The 24,695-nt window shown below is 36.8% G+C and overlaps 1 protein-coding gene across 3 annotated transcripts in view; it reads left to right on the forward strand.

Moving 5' to 3' along the window:
- The window catches only part of LOC132200388 (homeobox protein PKNOX1-like), a 30,484-nt gene that overhangs the window by 2,878 nt on the left and 2,911 nt on the right, over positions 1–24,695 (forward strand). The window contains exons 1-9 of one of the 3 annotated variants that reach the window (XM_059625818.1): positions 3,642–3,775; positions 5,714–5,750; positions 20,952–21,057; positions 22,053–22,188; positions 22,251–22,422; positions 22,975–23,220; positions 23,277–23,529; positions 23,749–23,906; positions 24,072–24,366. In XM_059625818.1, the coding sequence (XP_059481801.1) occupies positions 21,018–21,057; positions 22,053–22,188; positions 22,251–22,422; positions 22,975–23,220; positions 23,277–23,529; positions 23,749–23,906; positions 24,072–24,366 (1,300 nt within the window). In that variant the 5' untranslated portion in view covers positions 3,642–3,775; positions 5,714–5,750; positions 20,952–21,017. Of the gene's footprint in view, positions 1–3,641; positions 3,776–5,713; positions 5,751–20,951; positions 21,058–22,052; positions 22,189–22,250; positions 22,423–22,974; positions 23,221–23,276; positions 23,530–23,748; positions 23,907–24,071; positions 24,367–24,695 lie in introns of those variants that run through there. The other 2 variants (XM_059625817.1, XM_059625820.1) reach the window with 2 other exon arrangements.

The following is a 24,695-nucleotide window of genomic DNA, read 5'->3' on the forward strand; positions in this document are numbered from 1 at the left end:
GGTAAACGTAAATTTTTAAAACAATGCAGTCTAATTAGACGAACAAAAAATATAATAATAATTATATAATAATACAAAAAATTATATTTAAGAGTCATAAATATGGGAGGTATTTTTTCCAATTTTAATTCAAAATTCTATTTCTTAATAATATTTTGTGATAATTATTATTTATTATATTTAAATTTGCATAATTTTCTATTATTATTTTCCGTGAAAAAAATCAAAAACAATTGCTTGTCACTTTTACAGGCTTGAGAAATATAAATGAATGCAGCATAATGATAAGCAGAGATCATGATTTTTCCATAGTCCTGGAAATTTTCCTCTCCTTGCTGAGCAAAGTATGCTCGAATGTTTGCAGTACAGCAAAATTTTCAATTTTCTAGCATTGTTAATTAACTGCTATAAAAAATCTAAAAGAACCTTTTTCTTAGCTTTTCCAACTGATTGTGAGTCCTACTTAAAATGAGCTAATTCCGTTTAATATGAAAATATTTGTGTCTTATGGAATGTTTTCTCCCTTTTGAAATTTGAAATATTAATTATCATAATAATTTCAACTATAAACTTTAAAGGACAAATTATTCTCAACTTTTTTTGCAAATTGTTTTGTTCAATTCTACACATAATTCATTTGTTCTAATTTCTGACAAATGAATTTCTGATGAATAAGTTTCGTAAAAATAATGAAAAATAGTTTCTGATATCTACTGTTCTGATGCACATTTAAAAATTGTGCATGTTCAGTTTGATAATGGCTCTACTGACCACCACAATTCATTTTGTTGAAGGCTTTTTTTACGAGTTGCTGAATGACCGCGAAATCACTGCTATCACTAGTGCACAGAAGAATGCTAGGGAAATATAATTCGGCGATCTGAATCAATCAATAGTTGAGCAAGCAAATGGAGCGCCGGCGAGAGTGAGGGCGAATTAGGAGGAGGCCTTTTGCTATTGACTTTCGGGGGGGCTGCTACACTTTGTGTGTAAATATATTGCGCGGATGCTGAGTGTGGTATTAGGTTTTGTGCATGCATACATGGGAGAGGCGCGAGAAAAAGAGTCATGAATATTGCATGCATTAGAGCGGCTGCACTGCTGGAAGTAGAAGAAGAAGAAGACGCGTCCCCTGCCCGCGCGTCGAGATCCGCACACGCGGTGATTACCATAAATAACGCATTGTTATGCGCAAATTACTTGCTCCATAACCCACCCCACGGCCGATGCTTTATTTTTAAACTAGCTCCGCACGTTGTCGCTCGCTCGCTGCCGAGTGCATTAAAATTTCTGCCTAATGGCTTGTTGTTTTATGCTCGGCTCCTTTAATAATGCAGTACGTACAAGGAAGGAAAACACGCGCGCGATATTTAAAAGGTGCGCTCGGGGAAAAGGGGCCAGTTGAAAAAGTCCTCCCTTGGCTTAAAAGTCGCTTCGACGCGCTAAATTGCCCTGGAACCATTTGAGAATAAATTGCATTTTTAATTTACTTATTATGCTTGTCCTTCCTCCTCATTCAACTGCAAAATAATTTTTGGATCATAGATCGATAGTCTCCCTGCTAATTAAATATATACAAAAATTATTTTTTTGCTATTAATTACTCCCGATTTATTGGTTAACATTGCATCTCAATAAATTCAGTATGTACTACTTATGAAAAAAATGCGGAAATCATTAAATTTGCATAAAAGTTTTTCATGCAAACAAAATACTGGATAAATAATTTTAATTAGGATTTTAAGTAAAAACAAAAATTTACACTTAAAGGAAAAACTAAGTTATTTAAATTCTTCATTCAAATATATTTTTGTAGTTTATTTATTTCTATACTATTTTCTTATTCTTCAACAATAAAAAAAATCAATTCGGTGTCAAATAAAAAAAAAATTATATAATATTTAAAATCAATAAATAATAATAAAAAAAAAAATGAAAAAAATTAATCTATTTTCTCATAACAAGTAAAATAATACTAGATATCACATTGGGAAAGGAGAATTGGCAATCATGCTCATCTAATTCATGTAAAAATCTTATATCGTACTTGATTTGATTACCTAGTTTTATTCTTATTTTTGCCCTTTATCAAGCTTGTGTATGTGATAAAGAAACTTGAAAAATTTAATAATCTGCCTATTCAGTAATGGTTAAAATTATTTGATTCTCTTCATTATATTCTATAATTGTGCGAGGAAAGTTTTTTTTTACTTGCCGAACTGGAGGGCCTGAAGGTTAAGGAAATTATAGAATTCTTTGAATTTTATACATTCAAACTTTTTCATGTGTGTTAAGTTAAATGAAAAGGAGTGAATAAAAATGAATAATTTTAGTTTGCTCTGTTCTGAATTCGAGCGCCACTCCCTATACACTGCACTATGCAGTCATCGCTGAAGTATTTCTCGCTCACTCGATCCGCAGCAACATCTCTCCTCGTAGTCTCTCTTTCCTCCCTCTCTCTCTTTCCAACACTGCGATGCACTTAATTAAAGATGTTGCGCCGAGAATTCCAGTCAGTTTTGACTTGTGGGGTGCCGCAGAGGTTGAAATTAGTGCCGACCGACGCGCAATTAGATTTTCCTTTTGCAGTCTCCGCACTCTGTATTTTTCTCTCTCTCTCTTGTTTGATGCCAAAGGGACGCGTCCGATCCAAACCCCATAGAAGATATGATCCCAATAAAACACGTATGGAGGCACCTATGTGATGTGGTAACAGACTAAGCTCGCTTTTGTCTGCACAAAATTGCAAACGGTCATGTATATAAAGGATGTTTGAACATTTTTTTGTATAAAAAAAATAATTAATAATTATTTGTTTAATCCTTTCATCGTCCAATTGTCGAGCAATTCAGTTATCATATTTTTAAAATTACACAAATGAAGAAAAAATATTGCATAACATTTAACCATTTTTTTTCAAGAGTAGAATTGTGGAGATGCTTAATTGACAATGATAATAAAAACTTATCTAAACTATTTAATGAATATTCATGCAATCAAAATTCAATAAGTCTTGAATTAAATGATGGTATTTGTAAAATATGCTTGGAGCGTGTGTTTTTTTCCATGGAACAAGTTGATGTCCTAACCTGGTTTACTGCCAAAAAAATTCATCTTCTCTTTCTGCTTTCAATAAAATATAAATAAAAATTTTATTTCCCTCGAAAAAGGATGGATTTTTTTTTATAAAATTAGTCACATTAATTTTCAAAAATTTAATTGTCATATCAAATAATAGTAACTTTGAGTTTTTTTTATAATTTTATTCATTTTTCATGACACATTTGTGATCTGCTCTCTCATATTATAGAAGCAAACAGGACTCGCAATCAAAGCGTCGATCTTCCCCTGCAAAACTTGATTTCGTCGTGCCGCTCTGATGGGCCCCTGATGAAAAAATGAGTGTCCTATCTCATGGCAGGTGTCATTACCCGCGGTGCGCACGTGTCACAAATTATTTCCTGTGCGTATACAAATGCCAGCAATTTTTGTGTGAATTCGCCCGGAGATAAGGGGCGATTTTTCGCACCCAATTCGCGCGCGCTGACGAGAAACGAGGCGGAATTCAAAACGTGTGCAATTGGGCCGTGGCGTGGTAAAAAGTGATAAGGAGCCGCACGTGGGGGGCGTGAACGTCAAAGCAGAAAAGCAGTCAGTCAAACGCACAAAAACGCCGGCAGCTCAGTGTTGCTGGCGCCGCCGGGCTGCGAGGAGCTGCCCCCAACTCCGATCCACCCTTCAGGCTCGCACCGCGTGTTCCCCACGTTCAAGTCGGGTAAATTCGCAACTTTTTGCCTTATAGATATTTTATATTTGCGTTGATTTATTTGAATCCATTTATTCCAAAATTTACCCTGACATAGTTACTCGGTTAAGATTTGGGGTATTTTTCTTTCCAATTTTCACAACCCTTTCATCAATTGATGTTTTTCAGTTTGCTTATAAATTGATTTCTATACTTTTAATAATTTTTCTGGGCTTCTGCATTTCTTATCATGAAAAATAAAATTAAAAATTTTAAGATAATTTCCCTCTCTTTATGATGTAAATTGTTCCATTTTTTTTTAATGTATGTATGATGTACCTGGGCAGTAATTGCCTTTCTCAATAAAGACACTTTGTAACTAAAATTCAAATAAAATGGATGTTAAAATAATGATGACTTATGCAAAGTTGCTTCAAGTTGAAATTCTTCCTGAACTTATGATTTGAATAATTTCAAAAATTGAATTTTTATCCACTTTTTGTTAGTTCTTTTGCGCGTCAACAAGCCTCGAAAATCATTGCGATGGAAACCTAATTGTAAACATCGAGTTTTAAATTTTAAATAAATTTTAAGCAGCTTCTTAAGCCTCATTAGTACAAGTTACAGTGACGCTTTTTTTTATTTTAGAACTGCCGGACGTAATCCTCTTTTACACAAACTATAGTAATAAATAGTAAGAATTTTGAAGGAGGCACGAGATAGGCAAGCCCAGCAAGCATGCACCAAAGGCGCGTTGCATAAGCGGTTAGGAGCTCATTGATTCTATGTTTAATGTTAATTCCTACGCGACAAGTGACAATTACTTGTCGCCAGTTGCTTTTGATTTTTGAGTACTATTTTGAATCGCTTTGTCTCCACTAACACTGTGGAAAGCAGTTTTGCTATTGTAATAATATACAGAATGCGCCCTCTAATCTACGAGAGATTAAAAATAATTTTATGGCCCTTTGTTTTCATAATTATCATTTTATAATATTTAGAAAGATTTAACTTTAGCTAAATCCATGAAAAATTATTATTTCTTTAACTAAAAAAATATGATGTTTTTTATGCTCATTTAAAATCTTTTATTTATTTTCACAAACACAACATAAAACTGTTATTATTTATTGCATTGTGGCCGCGTATTGTAATAAAACAATACTTGTCAGATCATGAATAACTTGCAAAACTTGCATAATTATATTATCACTTAAGAACCAAACTATTATTTATGTTTATTTGTTCAACTTGTTACATCACATTGTTTACATTCAATTGTCGAAAACATTTTATGTAAAAAAATTAATTTTTGGGCACAACGGCACCACCACTAGTAAGAATTTATCTAAATTTTTTTAGATCAAAAAGACCACATCAGCCGTGGACTTGTATTTATTCTTATCACATCACAAAGCGTTGCAAAAAAATTTAAAATTTTTTAATTGATCGGTTCTTAATAAATCAAAGAAAACTAGTTAAATGCAATGATAGAAGAAAAGTGACAAATGCAGTATAATACAGTGAACGTGCAATTTTCTCTTATTTTTCTTTTACGTCGCATTAAAATTTGTATGATTAATTTTCAAATTTAATTATATTGCTGATGTAAACAAATTGAGAAATTTAGCAATCAGAACTAACTTCCTTTGAGGTTCAAATTAATTTTATCTAGAAAGATGAACCTCCAATTAACACTCAAACTACAATTTGTCTTTTTAAAGTGAATTGTTCTAATTTATATGTTGGTTATTTTTCAGTTTTATTGAGTGTTATAAATTATATTTATAAAAATTGCTCATGTAAACTAAAAGTGCTTTTTTTATAAATTATAAAATACCATTTTTTATTTTTTTGCGTTTACCTTTCGCAAACGTTTCTTTGATCCTGTAACTGTTGTTTAGGCTTAAATTAGTATCAGTTTTCTTAAGTGGTTTTTGTCTAACATTTTTGTGTTTTATGTTGCAGATCGAGAGGAGAAAAGCGATCACGCGTCTGCTGCCTGGTGAGTACCGAACCAAGAGTTAAGTTGTTTGCGCTCGACCAGGATTCCAATTTGCCACTTCTACGAGCCAGAGACAGGTCGCAAATGCCGCGGTATGAATATTAATGGATGCCGATTGCTTACCGAGTCGGCTAATAACACAAAAGGTCATTTCTGTTTACGGGTGTGCGCGCGAATAAATCGGCATTAGCCCGAATGCAGCTTTGCATTTATTATAACGTCTGCCGCGGCGGCGGCGGCGAAGAGGGACGAAATAATAATAATTCCGGCAAGGTGTATCAGCTGTAGCGGCGACGGCGACGGCACATGCAATATTGAAGTGCCTGGGAGAGCTAGGGAGGAGAGAGCAAAAGTTTGTGTGTAGCAATTTCTCTCTCTTTTCCTGTTTCTCGTGTAACGACTTGCATGATGCTGCCATTTGTATGCGAAGTCGCGATCTTCCCTTCTACTTGCGCTCCGCCGGCCCGAGCGCTCCTCCATGATAAACAAACCCTTCGAGGTAGGCCTGACAAATCTTACCCCCTGAGCAGAATGGCAGAAAGTGAGATGGGCAGGCCAGAATCTTTCATACATTCCTTCTGCGATTGATTCAAAATAATGATTCTGATTTATTTATTTGTTTATAATTATTCTTTTTAATTATCAGAGTTTAACTTTTGTAGGCTAATTTTTGTAAATTTGCAAATAATTTCTTTTTGTCCCATTGCTTCTTTAAAGTTATGGTCTAAAGGTCAAAAATTTGAATAAATAAATAAAAATAATCAGCTTTTTTTAAAACTTGAATTGCTTTTGGTTTTGCTTATATTTTCTAGATATCTTACAAAAATTTGGCAACCTCTAGTTTAGCACAAAAAATAAATAGCTGAAGAATCTCATCTTGAACTGTGCATAATAAAAATCGAAATAATTAAAATAAAAATTACAATATTTTTATAATATCAGTAATCAAATTTTATTATTATGTAGGTTTAACATCGGCCTACAAAATGGAAATAAAACACTATAGACTAATTGTATAGAAGGTCAAAAAGAAATTGAAAACCTTAAATTAATTGGAACATAAATGGACTGAGCGATCATTTTTTTTTAATCGGCTTTATATTATGAAACAATGACATACTTTTGGATAAACTGTTCGGACAACTAACATAGGTGACTTTTCTAGAAGAAGCCTCTTTTTAACACATAGTCTTTAAAAATAACAATAGGACAAATATTTATATTTTACAAAAACTTTAAATCATTCAGTTTTGTCATCCAAGGCTCAATGCGGCAGATGGATCTTTTTTTATCTTGGAAGTTTTAGCAAAATTCTTACTAGTGATTTTGTCCAACCGAATTTCCTGTGATTATAGGAAAAATCAAATGCAGTAATAAATATGAGAGAAGAATTTCACTCCCATTTTTTCTTTTTTTTTAGACAAAATTTGTTTCATTATTAATTTTATATCAGTCGGCCTGCTAAAAACCCAATAGGGGAAACGCTTTCGTGAAAATAAATTAAGGCTGGTTTGTGAAAATTATAGATTTGCATATCCTGCAAGTTGTGTCTTTTTGCCACTCAAAAAATAAAAAAAATTAATGAATAAAAACAAAAATTTAGGACTAAAAGTACTCTCGGTAATCAGAATGATAAAAAGTTATTTGTTCCTGAAGGTATGGGACTGAAAATTGTATCCAAAAATCAGCTCTAATTATGAGATTTTTCATTTTATTTAATATTTTTTGTTTTTTAATTACTTGTTTGGAGAAAAATAAATAATGAATTGAAAATGATAGTGTGTAATAAAAAGCAAGAAAAAAAATAAACGAAAAACATGAAAACCCGATAGATAGATATTCGTTTTTTGCAAACAACTGTATGCGTGTAAATTCAAATGGAAAGAGTCGTGGTCGGATCGTATTTTTCCGGCCTATGTATGTGGGTGAAAAGTAATCGGGTGCGAAACGAGATCAATCAGGCCGTTTGCAAGTCAAGCATCGCTTTCTACCTTCCTTGCGCCCGTGCCGACTTCTTTTATATTCTTTGCTCTCCGCGCATAACTTATGCCCTAATAAACCCTGCGTGCTCTTGGCAGACTCGGTCTCGTCCGCCTCGCGCGTTTCTTTTCTGCGCTTCTCGGCACTTGAGAAGCGAGGGCGAAAATCTTACGATGCCCTGCATGATGGCCCCAGATGGTCACATACATTCGCTCCTCCGCCTCTTTCTCTCTGTTTTTCATCTTGCCGGCGAAAAGCAGCCGACTTTATTCAAAATGAAAACGCTCTGAAAGTTGGTATGGCGAGCGCCAAAGGGTTTTTACAAATATAATCAACGCTGCAGGCCCCGCGCGCGCGGCTCACTTATAAACAACTCGCGCATAATTAACGCATAAAAAATAATGAGTCCTCTTAATATATATGCGAAAGTTAATCTAATTTACTTTGTGCAGGCGGACGAAATACGATTATCGCCGTGAGTATTAAACACAGCAGGGTGTAATAAAGAGAATTAGAAAATATGAGTGAAAAGAGTCGGCAGCTCCCGCGTGTCTGTTTCGTCGCTGCGGACGTGTCGAGCGAGGGAAAAGCGTGAACGACAAACACAGACGCAGCAAACAGAGGAAAGAAAATTGCCCTTTTCGCGCCGTTCGCAGGAAGGGAGGTTTGCTCTGCGCTAATTTTGAAATTAAAAAACGCGAAAGCACCAAATTTTTATTACGTCAAAAGTTCACTCGCAGGTTCTTGGAGCCTGCCAGAGTTACATCGTCAAACAAACAAAAGCGACACGCATTCATGCAAAGGCAGAACGTGTGCCAAGTAAAATTGAAATAACCCAGCGAATATTGAGCGTTTTTTACACTCGCGTGAAGAAACAACGCGACGGAGGAAGCGCTTCCACGTTCATAAATTCAGTAAATCTTATTTTCGCAAAAGAAAACTGTCGCACGATCATTTCTGGAAAGGGCGGAATGCACTCTTGGCATGAAATCCAGATCCTCGTGTTTATTCGGCGCCATAAATTGTGTATCCTGACGATTTGAGCTTTGTTTATCCCTTGAAGATAATAAATAATTAGTTATAAACAATAATTATTTAAAGATTATTAAATAATTTATTATTAAAATAACTTTAAACAAAATCCATTAGTGAACAAGCTTCATTTATTGAATTTTGTATTTGAGAAGAATCATATAATAATTTTAAGTAATTGATTTGTCCAGGAATTGTTACAACCTCATTGTGGCTATTAAATTTGTAAAATGTGTTGTTTAATTTTGAAATAGAATTTCACGATCGAGGGTTGATCCATGGTGATTTGAATTTAAACTCTGCTTTTCCTTGATGGGTTTTATGAGTTGTTTATTGTTTAAGAAAAAACAATATCCTGCTCTACATGTTTCGGCTGCAGCCATAATTCATGAGCTGTGAAATCATTTTGACAAGAATTAGTACAAAAATCAATCTTTTAAAAAAAAAATCCTTCAGATTAAAAATTATTCGTAAAAAATTATTCAAAGTGACATTTTAAAACTAAACAATTTTTAATTTCTAACATAAAATCCATAAAATTTTACAATTGATTAAAAAAAATTGTAACGAAACAATTTTCATAATAATTTTGATCAGAATATTGAAACGTGTGTTTTGAGCGTACCTTTCTCAGCGGTCGAGAGAAGACTTAAATATTGTTGGCAAAACTACAAGTTATTGAATCGAATTCATTTCTATTTAAATTTTATAAAACCGCTTTATTTGTGATTGGAACAAAATTTCATATTTAAATTTGATTGTTTGTTTCCGAAAAGCTATTTTTCCACTCACTCTCATTACAACTAAACAGCGTGTCATGTTTTGACAAGATTTATTTTCCGTAAACTTTTTTGCTCTATTGAATGATCGATATATGATTTTGATTGGAGAATAAATTAATCTGCACACTTAAAATTAGGACGAGCGAATCTTAGCTTCTCGTTGGCCTCCGCACAAAGTGATCGATTCATTCCTTTCACTGCAGCAGAGACGATCTTGGCAATTATTCACACCTCCGTAATGACCTTGGCGTGACGCGGCGCTGGTCCGTCCGTCCGTTTCATCTTGGCTTCGCGCATTCGGCTTTGTCACGTGTGCGAGTGCGCTCTCGAATAAATATTCGGGCCGCGCTGGCTGCTGCTGCTGCTGCTTCTTTATTGCAAAGGAGGAGGAGGGATTTGGCAAGTGCCTTACACGCGAGGATGAGGCCAACACACAGCAGCGGCGGCGGCGTTCATGTTTTTATTATGCCACTTTTTATGTCAGCCGTCGCATATTTTTATTGTAATACGGCGCGCGGCAGCAGCTTTTGTCTTCATAAAATATATATACGCCCTCTTTTTATACGTGGCAATTATGTTGTTTGTATTCAGCAAGCAAACTTTTCATAATGCACTGGAGTTAAGTTGCTGCCGCTGCTCGTGAAATGTGCTCTCTCTCTCTTTCGCTGGCTGACTAAGAGAGGTACACATACATAGGCATGACTTTGGTACAAATCCCCAACTAAGACGGCGACGAGCACGACGCGCGCGCAAATCCTTTTCTCTCCTGTGTGTGCATCCGCGACTTATTTCACCCGCACACTCGGATCCGCCGCCGCCGCCGCAACTTTTCAGCCCTCGCACGATCGCCTGCACTTTAATGGGCTCAAATGTTCCTCCGCCACCTATGACCTCCTAATCCTCCTCCGGCTTAAATAAGATTCCGCCCGCGACCGGAATCGCGAATCAGCGTTCCTGAATTAGCATGATTTTGTCAATAGAGCTAATTCATATAGCTGGTGTTGCTGGGTATGACGATTATTGGAAAAGAGAGAGAGAGTTGTGCGTATTGCTAGGCTTTTTTTCACGTGACGAAAAGGCATTTTCTGCACAAATCAAGTGATTTTATTACGATTGGCACCGATTATTCACAATTTCCTGAGAGCGACTAAAAGAGACTAATATGACAGGCTTTTTAAGCTTTTTTAAGGACTCCTTATTGACATAGTCAAATCAAGTCTTTAAAACAATGGTGATTAAAATTTCCAATTGTCTTCCATCAATCGCAAAAACCCATTGTTGTAAGGACTCGATTTGACTATATCTTTAAGAAAACCTTAAGTATAAAAAGAGGTTGTTCCAGACTTTCAAACAAACTTTTAATCAAATTAAGTAAAAAATATTTTAAAAAGTAAGAAAATTAAAAAAAAAAATCATCTTTATAAAGATTCTTTTCTCTGAAATTAATTATTGTATTCAACAATTGTATGAAGGCAATGTATTGAAACGATTCGGACAAGGAAACAAAAAATAAATATTTTTAGCAACACGAAGTAGCACTAAATATAGCAATTTTTAATCTTTGTTTATTACAAAATTAAATATCGATTGATGAAAAAATATCATCACCATTATTCCAAAGATAATGGTCATAGCGTCACCATCATTCCAAGGATAACGGTCACGGCGTCACCATTATTCCAAGGATAATGGTCAGGGCTTCACCATTATTCCAAGGATAATGGTCAGAGCTTCACCATTATTCCAAGGATAATGGTCACGGCGTCACCATTATTCCAAGGATAATGGTCACGGCGTCACCATTATTCCAAGGATAATGGTCACGGCGTCACCATTATTCCAAGGATAATGGTCAAAGCGTCACCATTATTCCAAGGATAATGGTCACGGCGTCACCATTATTCCAAGGATAATGGTCACGGCTTCACCATTATTCCAAGGATAATGGTCACGGCGTCACCATTATTCCAAGGATAATGGTCAGAGCGTCACCATTATTCCAAGGATAATGGTCACGGCGTCACCATTATTCCAAGGATAATGGTCACGGCGTCACCATTATTCCAAGGATAGTGGTCACGGCGTCACCATTATTCCAAGGATAATGGTCCACGGATAATGGGTACGGCGTCACCATTATTCTAAGGATAATGGTCAGGGCTTCACCATTATTCCAAGGATAATGGTCAGAGCTTCACCATTATTCCAAGGATAATGGTCACGGCGTCACCATTATTCCAAGGATAATGGTCACGGCGTCACCATTATTCCAAGGATAATGGTCACGGCGTCACCATTATTCCAAGGATAATGGTCAGAGCGTCACCATTATTCCAAGGATAATGGTCAGAGCGTCACCATTATTCCAAGGATAATGGTCAGGGCTTCACCATTATTCCAAGGATAATGGTCAGAGCTTCACCATTATTCCAAGGATAATGGTCACGGCGTCACCATTATTCCAAGGATAATGGTCACGGCGTCACCATTATTCCAAGGATAATGGGTACGGCGTCACCATTATTCCAAGGATAATGGTCACGGCGTCACCATTATTCCAAGGATAATGGTCACGGCGTCACCATTATTCCAAGGATAATGGTCACGGCGCCACCATTATTCCAAGGATAATGGTCACGGCGTCACCATTATTCCAAGGATAATGGTCACGGCGTCACCATTATTCCAAGGATAATGGTCAGGGCTTCACCATTATTCCAAGGATAATGGTCAGGGCTTCACCATTATTCCAAGGATAGTGGTCACGGCGTCACCATTATTCCAAGGATAGTGGTCACGGCGTCACCATTATTCCAAGGATAATGGTCACGGCGTCACCATTATTCCAAGGATAATGGTCACGGCGTCACCATTATTCCAAGGATAATGTACACGGCGTCACCATTATTCCAAGGATAATGGTCACGGCGTCACCATTATTCCAAGGATAATGGTCAGGGCTTCACCATTATTCCAAGGATAATGGTCAGAGCTTCATCATTATTCCAAGGATAGTGGTCACGGCGTCACCATTATTCCAAGGATAATGGTCACGGCGTCACCATTATTCCAAGGATAATGGTCACGGCGTCACCATTATTCCAAGGATAATGGTCAGGGCTTCACCATTATTCCAAGGATAATGGTCACGGCGTCACCATTATTCCAAGGATAATGGTCACGGCGTCACCATTATTCCAAGGATAATGGTCACGGTGTCACCATTATTCCAAGGATAATGGTCCAAGGATAATGGGTACGGCGTCACCATTATTCCAAGGATAATGGTCACGGCGTCACCATTATTCCAAGGATAATGGTCACGGCGTCACCATTATTCCAAGGATAATGGTCACGGCGTCACCATTATTCCAAGGATAATGGTCACGGCGTCACCATTATTCCAAGGATAATGGTCACGGCGTCACCATTATTCCAAGGATAATGGTCACGGCGTCACCATTATTCCAAGGATAATGTACACGGCGTCACCATTATTCCAAGGATAATGGTCACGGCGTCACCATTATTCCAAGGATAATGGTCAGGGCTTCACCATTATTCCAAGGATAATGGTCAGAGCTTCATCATTATTCCAAGGATAGTGGTCACGGCGTCACCATTATTCCAAGGATAATGGTCACGGCGTCACCATTATTCCAAGGATAATGGTCACGGCGTCACCATTATTCCAAGGATAATGGTCAGGGCTTCACCATTATTCCAAGGATAATGGTCAGAGCGTCACCATTATTCCAAGGATAATGGTCACGGCGTCACCATTATTCTAAGGATAACAATTGCATGTATCCTCATCATAACTTACATTGAATCACAAAATTTGGCATCAATGCTAGTTAGGAAATTTAAAAATGATGAAAATTTGTGTTTTAATATTATTTTTTTTATTTTTACTTCCAAAAATTGAGACTTATTAATGCAAATTAGAAAAAAAACGATTTAAATAAATTGTTATAGCAAAAATTCCAATTAATTAAAATGCAAAATCGACTATTTTAGCAAAAACCATCGAAAGTGGCGACTAAGTTTCTGTAAAATCAAATAAAACTAGTAGACCTTTTGACCCTTAAAAATCGACTAAAATGCGTTTAATAAAATCACGTTATTCACGTTGTAACTTCAATAATATTGCAGCAGAAAAGATTCAAAGAGCATTATTATGAGGAGGATGAATTTTTTTAATCTTTTAAAACCTCTAAAAATATACCATCTTGAGAAAGCCATTTACTTTGTTGTTTATTCACTTTAATTCCCGCAACACTGATCTCGTCCTTAAATGGATTACACAGATGGGTCAGTTTTTGGCAGAGTCGCTTCAAAAAGACCAGACCATTCAGTTTTCTGCCACTTTTTCCTTCGTTTTAATGTCAAATTAGGCAAATTATTTCAGCACTTTCAGTAAATATATATATTTTTTTAATTCATTTGCCTGTGGCATTTTGAATCGATAATGGTACCACTTGGGTAAGTAAATTTTCCGAAATGCATCGCCGACAAGAGTGAGTCATGGGATTAGAATTCGCTAGCATTTGTGGAAGCGACCGGCCGTAGTGAGCAGACAAAGTGCAAAGAGAGCGAGAGAAGGAAATTTCATATTCCACGCCGGGAAATACTTGGCGCCCATAAAGAGCGCGCTAAATGCGTGCGAGAAGGAGGGGGTGTGAGTGTGGTGCTGCGTGTTTTAGCCCCGCTGCTGGTCAGTTATTATTATTATTAAGGCACCAAGCCACGGCCATAAAAAGCATATAGAATGTTGAAATGAGAATCATAACTATGCCGCTCCAAGATAGGGAGAGCGAATCTCATAATGTGCCGCCCGGCGGCGGCTGATGGAGGGCGCAAGCGGCAAGGGTGACCTTTTCACAAGCGAGCGTGCGAAATTAAATTTGCCCGAACGAGCGGCCGGCAGCGAATGCGTGTTTGCTCTCAAACGTGCAAAGTCGCCACGGCCGCGTTATTTGACAATTTTATTGCACTTGTTTACGCTTTTGATTTAAGCTGCCGCCTCTTCCACTACCAACGAAGGCTTTTATGCAAATTTCGCCGTTTTGCCCCAGCGTCTAAATGGACTATTAGCATAGCATGACACTCGTCTCTGACAGAAACAGGATTTTCCATCAAGCCCCATTAGGAGGAAAATCTTCAAAAGCGGCATTTTTTTCTAATCTTTAGAAATCTTTGCTCAACCAAAACCACTTTTATTAATTTAGTTGTAAAATTTTATCACCTCGTTTTTCACTAATGTCAATTTTTTTCATGAATTGAAGATTTCCTTGATCTCTCATATATTTACTAATAATTTTATCAACTTTGGTACACCTCGAGTGAAAATTTAAAGATTTTTGTCATAAAATTAGATAAATATTAAACAGGTTATTTTCCAAATTGAATGGTAAACACTCGAGGTGGATTTCATGAAAAATTGAAACCGGGCAAACCTCGTTGCAAAGAAAAAAGGAAAAAATTAAGGAAAACTGACCCCAAAAGGCGACCTGTGGTCTGCTGATACTTTAAAACCTAGGGTTTTATCGTGTCCAAACTATCAGTGCGAGGAATTAATAGAGTCCTTTGTTAAATTAATTTCTACAATTTGTTCAATTAAAAACAAATTCTCCCTATTAAATTTTTGATATTTAATTAATTCCTCCTACTTATTTTTAGTTTTAGTTTTGACACGTCAAAGTCAAAATCCTAGATTTTTTTAAAGTACCAGCAGGTGGCCTTTTGGGTTCAGTTGTCCTTTTTTATTTAATATCTTCTTTGCCGCTTGGTTTCAATTTTTCAGGCAATTTTCTGTGGACTATATTTGCTTGCGCAAAATATTTCTTGAAAAAATAGAACCTTTTGCTTGCTTTGTTTGTAATTTTATTCATTTTAATTTCGATTTTAGACTGCGACTTTTTGGAAAACTAGTAAATTATAATAATATAAAGTCAATCCCATCAGAAAGCCATGTTCCTTGTTCGCGGGGGTGTCATTAAAATGTTGGCGCTCAGTAAAAATTGATCATCATCGTCAGTGAGGGAGGCGGCGGGGGACGTAATTGAGTGCACGCGAACAAGGGTGCTGACAGTCGTTAGTTGGTGAAGAGGTGCCCGGCCCGGCGGCGTGATCAAGGAGGCGCGACGTGATTAAGTGATCCCTCCATACATCTGGTCCAAAGACATCCTTAGCGCCAAGTAGTCTCTCGTTCCATCTCCACAAAAATTCTCCTTCTTTTACTAATTGAGCAGAAATTGCGCTCAAAATTACGACCCGGCCGGCCTGATAAAATTAAAAATTAATAAATTTGCCTCGCTCGCGCAGGCGGGTGCAGAGCACGCGGCGCTCACACGCAGCGGCTCTTTCTTTTCTCATTTATTTTGCATAGATATATCGCCTCCTCCATCTCATCTTGGCCGGAATGGTTATGGCAGCGGAAAAAGTTTCAGAACTTGTTACTTTTTTAATGAGCTCTGGCAGGCAGGTGTATTAAGAAGGACGGAGAAGTGAGCGAGCAGCGCCGCCGCCGCCGCCCTTTGTTGTTGCGCCACTTTTCTTTCGCTTTCCTGCAACACCAGCAGCGCACCATCCACTCCAAATTGCAAAACTTGTCGCGCAAGCTAAACTGTTTGAGAAACGCCAAAATGTCGGTCTGCCCGCTCATGATGGAAATTCACTTTCACATTTAAAAAAATATGTAATTATTTGTCCTGCGTCCAAACTCCAAGTTTGTTTTTTCCCTTGCAATGCGGTGAGGCAATTATTCAAATAGAGTGAGTTAAATTGCCTATTTTTCAAGCAACATTTTTTTTAATCACCGTTTTAATTTGTTTGAAGAAAAATTAAATGAATTAATTTAAATTTGTGAATTGATTTTTTAAGAATTAATTACAAATGGTTGGCTGGTTTTCAAATTTTAATTTCAATTCCAAATCAATATATTCAATTTAAACAAATAATTATGTATTAATTTTTGTGTGTGTTTTTTAACAAGTCTTAAAATTAAAGGTCACCAATAACGACCACAAGAAGCCAATTTTATGTTTCCAAAAGCGCCCATAAACCCCGCAATATTGAAAATATGTTGGAAAAAAATGTTAGGAAGCCGTCTCTAAACTAATTAAGAAGATTAATTGGTGTAAATATAATAATATTCTTCAATATAGGGCGGGGTATATGAAAACAGAAAGATTTTTACAAATAAAAAAAACTCCATGGTGATTTGAATTTAAAATCGGCTTTTCCTCGATGGGTTTTGAAAGTTGCTTATTGTTTAAGAAGAACAATATTCTGCTGCTTTACATGTTTTGGCTGCAGGCTGCAGCCATAATTCAGTAGCTGTGAAATCATTTTGACAAGAATTAGTACAAAAATCAATCATTTAAACATATTTTTCTTTCGTAGTAACACTTTTTCGTTAAAAATCATTCAAAGATTACATTTTTTTTCACAAAACAATTTTTAAACACAATGTTTTACATTGAATTTCAAATTTTTTTTCAAACAAACCAATTTTTATAATAATTTTGGTCTGCCCGCAACCAAAACATGAAGAGCAGGATATTGTTTTTCTTCTTAATAATAAACAACTCACAAAACCGATTGAGGAAAAGCCAACTTTAAATTCAAATCACCATGAATCAACCCTCGATCATGAAATTCTGCTACAATAAAAACTCTTAAATTTAATAAAAGTTAATTTATTTTTATACTTAATAATTCGCCATGTTTTTTCTCCAAATTACTATTTAACCTCTTGAATGCTTTTGGATACATTTCATTCTGTACATTAAAAATGAAATTACTTTGAGAATTTATAAAAAGTATTCGAAATAATTAACAAAATAAACAGTAGCTAAATTTTGGACTTTCATCAATGGAATAGCCCAGTTTTTTCCCGTCAAACTTTGAAAAAAATTCCGCCAATCTTCTCTCTGCCTGCTTTTCGTTCAGGTCGGTCCAATTTTAACCAAAATGTCAACTGGGAGCAAAAGGGCGGCGTCAGTTTGAAACGGAGAGCGAGAGAGGTGCGTAATCGAATTTGCGGCGTTTGTTTCACCAAACATCAGCGGCGAGAAACGCGCTTAAGTCAGCTTGAAAGGAAATGGACCAGAGAGAGAAAGAGCTTTTGAAGTAATTTATTTTTCCTGGTCAATTTTGTGCGGACCCGAAGTAGTAGCGGAAGCGAAAAAAGAGCAAGCGCAGAGGCAGGCAGCGCGCCGCACACATAGAGGACGAGATGCATTTTGATTACATAATCTTATCTGGCGGAGTGAGTATGTATTGTATCCATTCAAACAACGAGGGTTGCTCCAGCCGACTTGGGAGAGACAAAAGAGCACGCAGCGCAGGCATTTCAGAGTTACTAGGTCCCGTGGGGGATCACGGCGAGCGAGAGAGCAGATTTGCGTGGAGGAAAAAAAGTACTGACAGAGAATACGTCCAACGACAAAAGGCAGCAAAGGAAACTGAAACGGGTTCGCTGAAAAAACACTCCACTTTTCCGACGATTAGTTTGCCGAGGAGGAGAAAAATGTTGACGGCGTCAAGCAGGTTGCCTATGTTGAAATGCAGCAGGCGCCTGTGATTTTATCATTAAAATGCTATATTTGCGGCGTTATTTTTCTTAATACGCGAATGCAAGAAATTTAAAATAAAACACACATCACCAGGAGCGCCGTCAAAAAACACATTTTATTTTCTTTTTTGGGTCAGACCAAGACAAAGTGTTTTGCTGGCCCTTTTTTGAGCTTGCGGAAGGAAAGCTCCAATACATACTAATCTGGTATTTGTTTATTTTCAATCACTCAAATTTTCTTCTTTTCTGGTGTTAAAAGTCGTCACTGTTGTTTATTTGTCCAAATTGTTACATCGTGCATCACATTGTTTACATTCAATTGTTCGAACAATTTATTGTGTTTATTTTGACCTACAATTTCTTTTCTTCAAATAAATTGTTTCCTCATAATTGATTAAATATTAAATAAAATAATAATAATTATTATTTATTACAAAAATTATGATTGTAACAATTTGACAAATAAACAAAGGAATATCATTTTTATGATTGCTGATTGAATTAATAATTAAAAAGAATCGAAAAGGAAGATTATTGCTGAGCAGAAATTTATCACTCTACTCTTGGCCGAGCATCGCAAGTTTTACAAAAAAATATCGATACAGTTTCAACGGATTTGACACAAATCTCGCCTATTGGGCTGAGAAAGCGTGTTTTAATATGGAAAAAAGCGCTTTCCAAAGTCGTGTTTTTTTTTCTTCAACTGATCGTGATAAAACCAAACTGATTGTCAGAGAGAAACGATATAAAATGCTAATCAAAGAGATGTTTGCCTGCGAAAGTTTGGTCTGCGGAAAAATCGCTTCTTCTTCGCATGTCAACCGCAAAAAGTGCCAAATCTCCATTTCGTTTATGGCGAATTTACAAGCAGTAAAACCATGGGTCGGTCGACGATGCCGAGAAAAAGCGTTGGCGCGCATTGGAGAGATCTTTTTCATTGTTATTTGAGCGCACAGTAAGTTGGTGATGTATTAGAGTGGCCGGCCGGCCGGCCTCACGCGCCACATAATATTGCCGCGGCGAGAAAAAAGTTAACTTTATTAAATCTCTTTTCATATAAGCGCGGCGAAATGTCCCGTCCAGTGCGGGCACCTGTTATTACACACAGAAGCAAGAAGGAAGGAAGAATGGTGCAGCTTGCGGCAGCAACGCACGTTGCCTTTATTAGAAAAAAAGCAGCGGCAGCGAGATTCAAGCAATTATTGCACTTTTTCATATAATATCCTCTGAGCGAGCGAGAGAGAGAACGGGCGGGCGGGCCGGGCGGGCGAACATGCTGACTTCCCAGTATAGCGCGCGGGGTAGCATTTGCGAATAATGGCCCGCACGAGAAATATCTCCCTATGTACTTATGGTACCCCCTTGATACCCCCGGAATACTGATGCCTGCCTGCCTGCCTGCGCTCCATGTTGTCTATAATGTATAAGAGCGGCACAAGTAGAAGAAGAAGAAGCGAGAAGAAAGCTGCTTTCTCTCGCCAGCCCCACCGTCAGTCGCTCCAAACATTGATCTCGCCCTTTTTCCAAAATATTGCTTTGCAACTTTCATATTCCAGGGTCATCCAGGGTGATAATTAAAACTGCAAAAATCCACGCTATTTCAATATCTTTTTTTTTCATTTACTTATTTGAAAATATATATTTTTTGGTAATTTTAAAAAGTTTAAAATTTTTTAAGTCATCTTCTTCTTACTGTAACTCAATTTTTATCTTCCTTTTAACAAATTGTTTAAAATTGGCGAATTAGGTCCGAACTTACTTTTTTTAATATGACGCCATAATAAAAGCGTTGCAATAAAGTTAATGGAAGTGAAGAACTCCGGCTTTTTCCTTGTTGTAAAAAAAATAGCTCTTAATGAAAAAACCAAACGGCTTGACCAGTTTTGGTCACAAATTTCATGAACGAGACATATAAAAAAAATCAGCAAAATTGAGAAACACCACATTTTAACCATTTTCTTTTTCAAAACGTGGTTTTTAATTTTAGCTGATTTTTTTTTCCTTGCTCATGAAATAGGATTGCAGACCGTGACCGATACTGGTTGAGCCATCTTATATGTATTTTGATTATAAACAAGAGGAAAAAGCTCAAGTTCTTCACATCCATGATCATCTTCTCGATTGTAAATTTCTTCCAACAAAAATAATAATTATAAAATTAAATTCATTAAATTATTCCCACTTCCCTGGCAAACCCAGCGTTACATAACAGGCATAATGATGGCAAGCAGAGCTGTTGAAGTAGAAAAACAGCCTCAAAATTTAAAATGTCAACGCAAATCTTTATAAGAATAATAATCCCCTCGTTTTGGCAGATGGGGTTTTTTGGATCTTGGAAGTTTTAGCAAAATTCTTGCTAGTTATAAAAAAGAAATTATTAACTACTTATGATCAATGAATCCCAAAATTCCCGTCTTTTGCTGGGATTCTTATTCAAAAATTGAGATTGATCATGACCCAATTTATTTAGTACTGACCGTATAATTACTTAATTTCACGCTCGGCACTCACGAGTGGATTTTTCTGATTTTCCCAGCAGGCGCGATAAAAATTTATGCGAAACGGAAGCGGCAAACGCTACGTTGGCTCCGCTGCCGAGCGTGACGTGCTTTCCTAAAAACAGACGATTTTCCCCACAAAGTGTTGAAATTTCCGTGAACGCGCCTGACCAGCGCAGTCAGGATTAATTTTGCCTTCTCCCCGTCCGGCAATACAAAAAGTGGCGCAATGACTTCCCTTGAGGTGCCCAACTAATTAAAAAGAACGATGCAGTGTTTGTGAGCAGTTTGGTAGCAGCTAATTTGTCCTTCTTTCCCTTGATTGCAGGCAGTGCCAGTGATGACTGACTTACCCGTGATATTGCATCGAGATTAGCAAAACGATTGTGGACTGATGCAGCAAGATTCGGTGGTTGCCATGGTTACGCCAGCAGGTACAAAATATTGACATTATTTGAGACGAAACAGTTTGAGACAACTATATTTTGTTGTAATAGAATCTTTAAAAAAATCTTAATGGAAAATTAGATAAATTAAATAATACAAACTTTTTTTGAAGGCGGGGTTGGTCGGTAATTCCAGCGATTTGTTTGATGAAAATATGTTGATACTCAATTTTACTTTCTGATTCTTTCACTCACAGCAAACTTTGTAATTTTTTTTTACGATAAAAAATAAAACGCCTTCTAAAAAGTTTTTGAGATGCGGCTTTTAACATGCATTTCTCAGATATTCCAAAAGACTATAGCATAAGATTTTAGGAGATGATTTTTCTTCATTAAAACACAAAAAACGTCCATGCAGGGATTTAAAAAATGCAAACGATGAAGCGATAATTACTATTAAAATAGCAGTACAACCGCAATAAAAATAATTTGTTTAGCAAAAATACAAGAAAACTAAATTATTTATTTTTTTCCATTAAAGTTGTACTATTGCGGCTCTGATTTTGTTTGCTGATGATTCCTCTATTTTTGTGAAAGGTATAAAGTATTTGTACTGCAGCTAATTATTGGTTGCGCGGAGAATAATTATTTGTGATTGCAAAAAATAACAAAAATCGTCTAGAGATTCACGGTAAAAACTATAAAGTTGGAGCCGCCTAACATTCAAATTATTTATGCAGGAGTAAAAAACTAAACAAAGTGGAGTTTGCTTTCTTGATATTTTCTAATTCTCAAAATCTCACGTACTAAATTCAATTGGAATCGGTTTTTTATTGCAACAAAAGCTCAACTGGTGGCAAAAAAATTAAACGCTCATATATTCTTGTCGTAACCTTTGAGGGGAATTCAAAACTTTCCAAGTTTTTTTATACCCTCAATTAGTTACAAAAATCAATAAAAACTACTAAAAAAATAACATTAAAATATATATTTACTCTTTTCATATAAACGCTATTGATGGTTTTCAATCATTTTGAAAAAAGGCTACGACCCTCAACCTCCTCCTTCACAAGGCAACATGCAGAGCGGCGGGGCCAACATCCAGGCGCCGGCCACCTCAGGGCCCGAATTCGATCAAGACCAGGCCATATTTGAGGCCGACAAACGAGCCGTGTACAAGTTAGTTTATAATTTTTTTCCATTCGACAGTAAAATAATGCAATCATATATTCTTCCAATAGACACCCCTTGTTTCCCTTGCTGGCCCTTTTATTTGAAAGATGCGAGCAGGCGACACAGTCAGCCGAGAGCCCAAACTCGGAGAACTTCAACATGGACATCCAGGCGTTTGTGCAGCACCAGGAGCGGGACAGAAAGCCATTTCTTGTCAATGATCCAGAGATCGATGGACTGGTCAGTAATAATAATAATAGCATCCCCCTCATCCTATTCTGGAATTTGCAAAAACTATAAATATTTAGTTTGATCGTTGAGATAAAAAATTTGCTAATTTACAAACTTTAATTTTTTTCCATCTCACATCAAATTGGTTCTAACCTTATGAAATATATTTTTCAATACCACTTTTTTGCTAGTTGTGATACCAATTCTGCCCATTCCCAACATGTTTCTCACATGACAATTAATTTATCCAACTTTTGTAACAAATTTTGGAGAACTAAATAACCAAGAATAAAAGAATTTAAATTTAGGAAAAAGATTATGCATTGTTTGCACAGTACAAAATCTGACAGCTGATTTGAAGGGGTTTTTTTAATAAAAAGAAAATCACAATAATCTCATCTTTTATGTGGTGCAACACAATCCTCATTTCCTTTTTTTAGATTTTGTTTTTGCTATAATTCTTAAAATTTAAAATTCAATTGCATTTTAATCCAATGACCTGTAATTTTAAAATCTATATAAAAAATAGAAAAGAAATAATATGGCTACCCTTAATTGCAGATGATCAAGGCCATACAAGTGCTAAGAATCCACCTTTTGGAGCTGGAAAAGGTGCAGGAGCTTTGCAAAGACTTCTGCAATCGGTATATCACATGCCTGAAGGGAAAGATGCAGAGCGAGAATTTGCTCCGCTCGGACTACGCGTTTGACAACAACAATCTGCCCGGCAGCACCAACAACAACAGTTCCTCGTCAGCAGGCAGCCCGCCACCTCCAATGCTCCACAATTACCATCCGCATCATCAAGTAAATCAGTCTGGATAAATTTAAATTCTAAAATAAAATTTAATTAAAAAAAATAGAACATGAACCTGAGCCACTACCACCAGAGCGCGGCGGCTTCTTCTTCGGCGGCTCAACTTGCCTACCAAATGGCCACACACCCTCTGCCCTCAGTTTCACCCCCACCGATGCACCAAGGGGCACCGCTCATGTCTGGCTCGTCCAGTTCGTCTTCAGTGCCTGCGTCCCCGGGCATTGTACACGGCAGCACACCTCTTTCGCAAATTGGCGCCACGGCCTGCGCGCCGCCTTCAGACAGCTCCCTACTTCAAAGTCAGTTTGTCAAACTCTTCATCCTAAATCGATTGAGTTTTCAAACACAAAATTTATTAGAGATTTATTTTGTCAGAGTCTTGTCGGCCAAAGGATTTTATCAATTTCATCAGCTTTTATTTTTTGTGGTTTATCTTTTTATTAAATGAAGCATCAAATAGAAAAAAGTTTCTGATTATTTAATTTTACAAAAAACTTATGCTTTGTTAAATTTTTCAGATTCTCTTTCACCTGCTCCAACCTCGCCTGGCTCGATGGATGAAGAAGACGACAGTTTTCTTGGCGTCGGAAGCGGAAAAAGCAAAAAACCGAAGCGAGGCGTCCTGCCCAAGCATGCCACGTCCATCATGCGCTCTTGGCTCTTCCAGCACCTAGTGGTAAAAACAAAAACCTTCAACTTTTATAATTTGTTCTGAACCTCTCTAAGATGATCGTTTTAAATCAACTGATTTGCCATTCGTTTGCTTGAAAAAGCAAAATCCCTATTTAGTTAGATTATTGAAACTGAGAAGGAATAACAGACCAGACAAAATTTCAAATAGACCCATCCGTTACAGCATCCGTACCCCACTGAGGACGAAAAGAGGCAGATCGCGGCGCAAACAAACTTGACACTGCTGCAGGTCAACAACTGGTTCATAAACGCGCGGCGCCGGATCCTGCAGCCAATGTTGGACGCGTCAACGCCGACAGACACGGTCGTCTCGGGACATAAAACCAAAAAATCCAAGAACAGCACCGGCGGCGGCTCCAAGCAGGCTGCACAGAGATTTTGGCCAGACTCAATTGCCAGTTTGCAGCCGCAGCTTGGACTGAACGGAAACATGCAAGTCTCAGGTGAGACAATCATAATATTTAAAGAGTTTTTATTTAACTCTTGAGAAAAAAAAATTAAACTCCATTTTCCTGCAAAAATAATTTATTATTGAAAATATCCTAATTTTGTTTCACACTAAATAAATCAACGTGAATTTTCAATTAATTCATTTATCACAAAAAGTAAACAAAAGTCCAAATGCAGCTGATTGGACATTTTGAATTTGTTCTTTCTTGATGTAAAAGAAATTATACGAATTTAACAAAAATTAGAGATGGAGTGTTTCGTATCAGAGAATGAGCTGAAATGGGAGGTGGAAAGTAATGGATGAGAGTGAGAAATGACTTAT

The sequence above is a fragment of the Neocloeon triangulifer genome, unplaced genomic scaffold (assembly GCF_031216515.1).
Source record: "Neocloeon triangulifer isolate White Clay Creek 2 clone unplaced genomic scaffold, ASM3121651v1 ptg000014l, whole genome shotgun sequence".
Lineage (NCBI taxonomy): Eukaryota > Metazoa > Arthropoda > Insecta > Ephemeroptera > Baetidae > Neocloeon > Neocloeon triangulifer.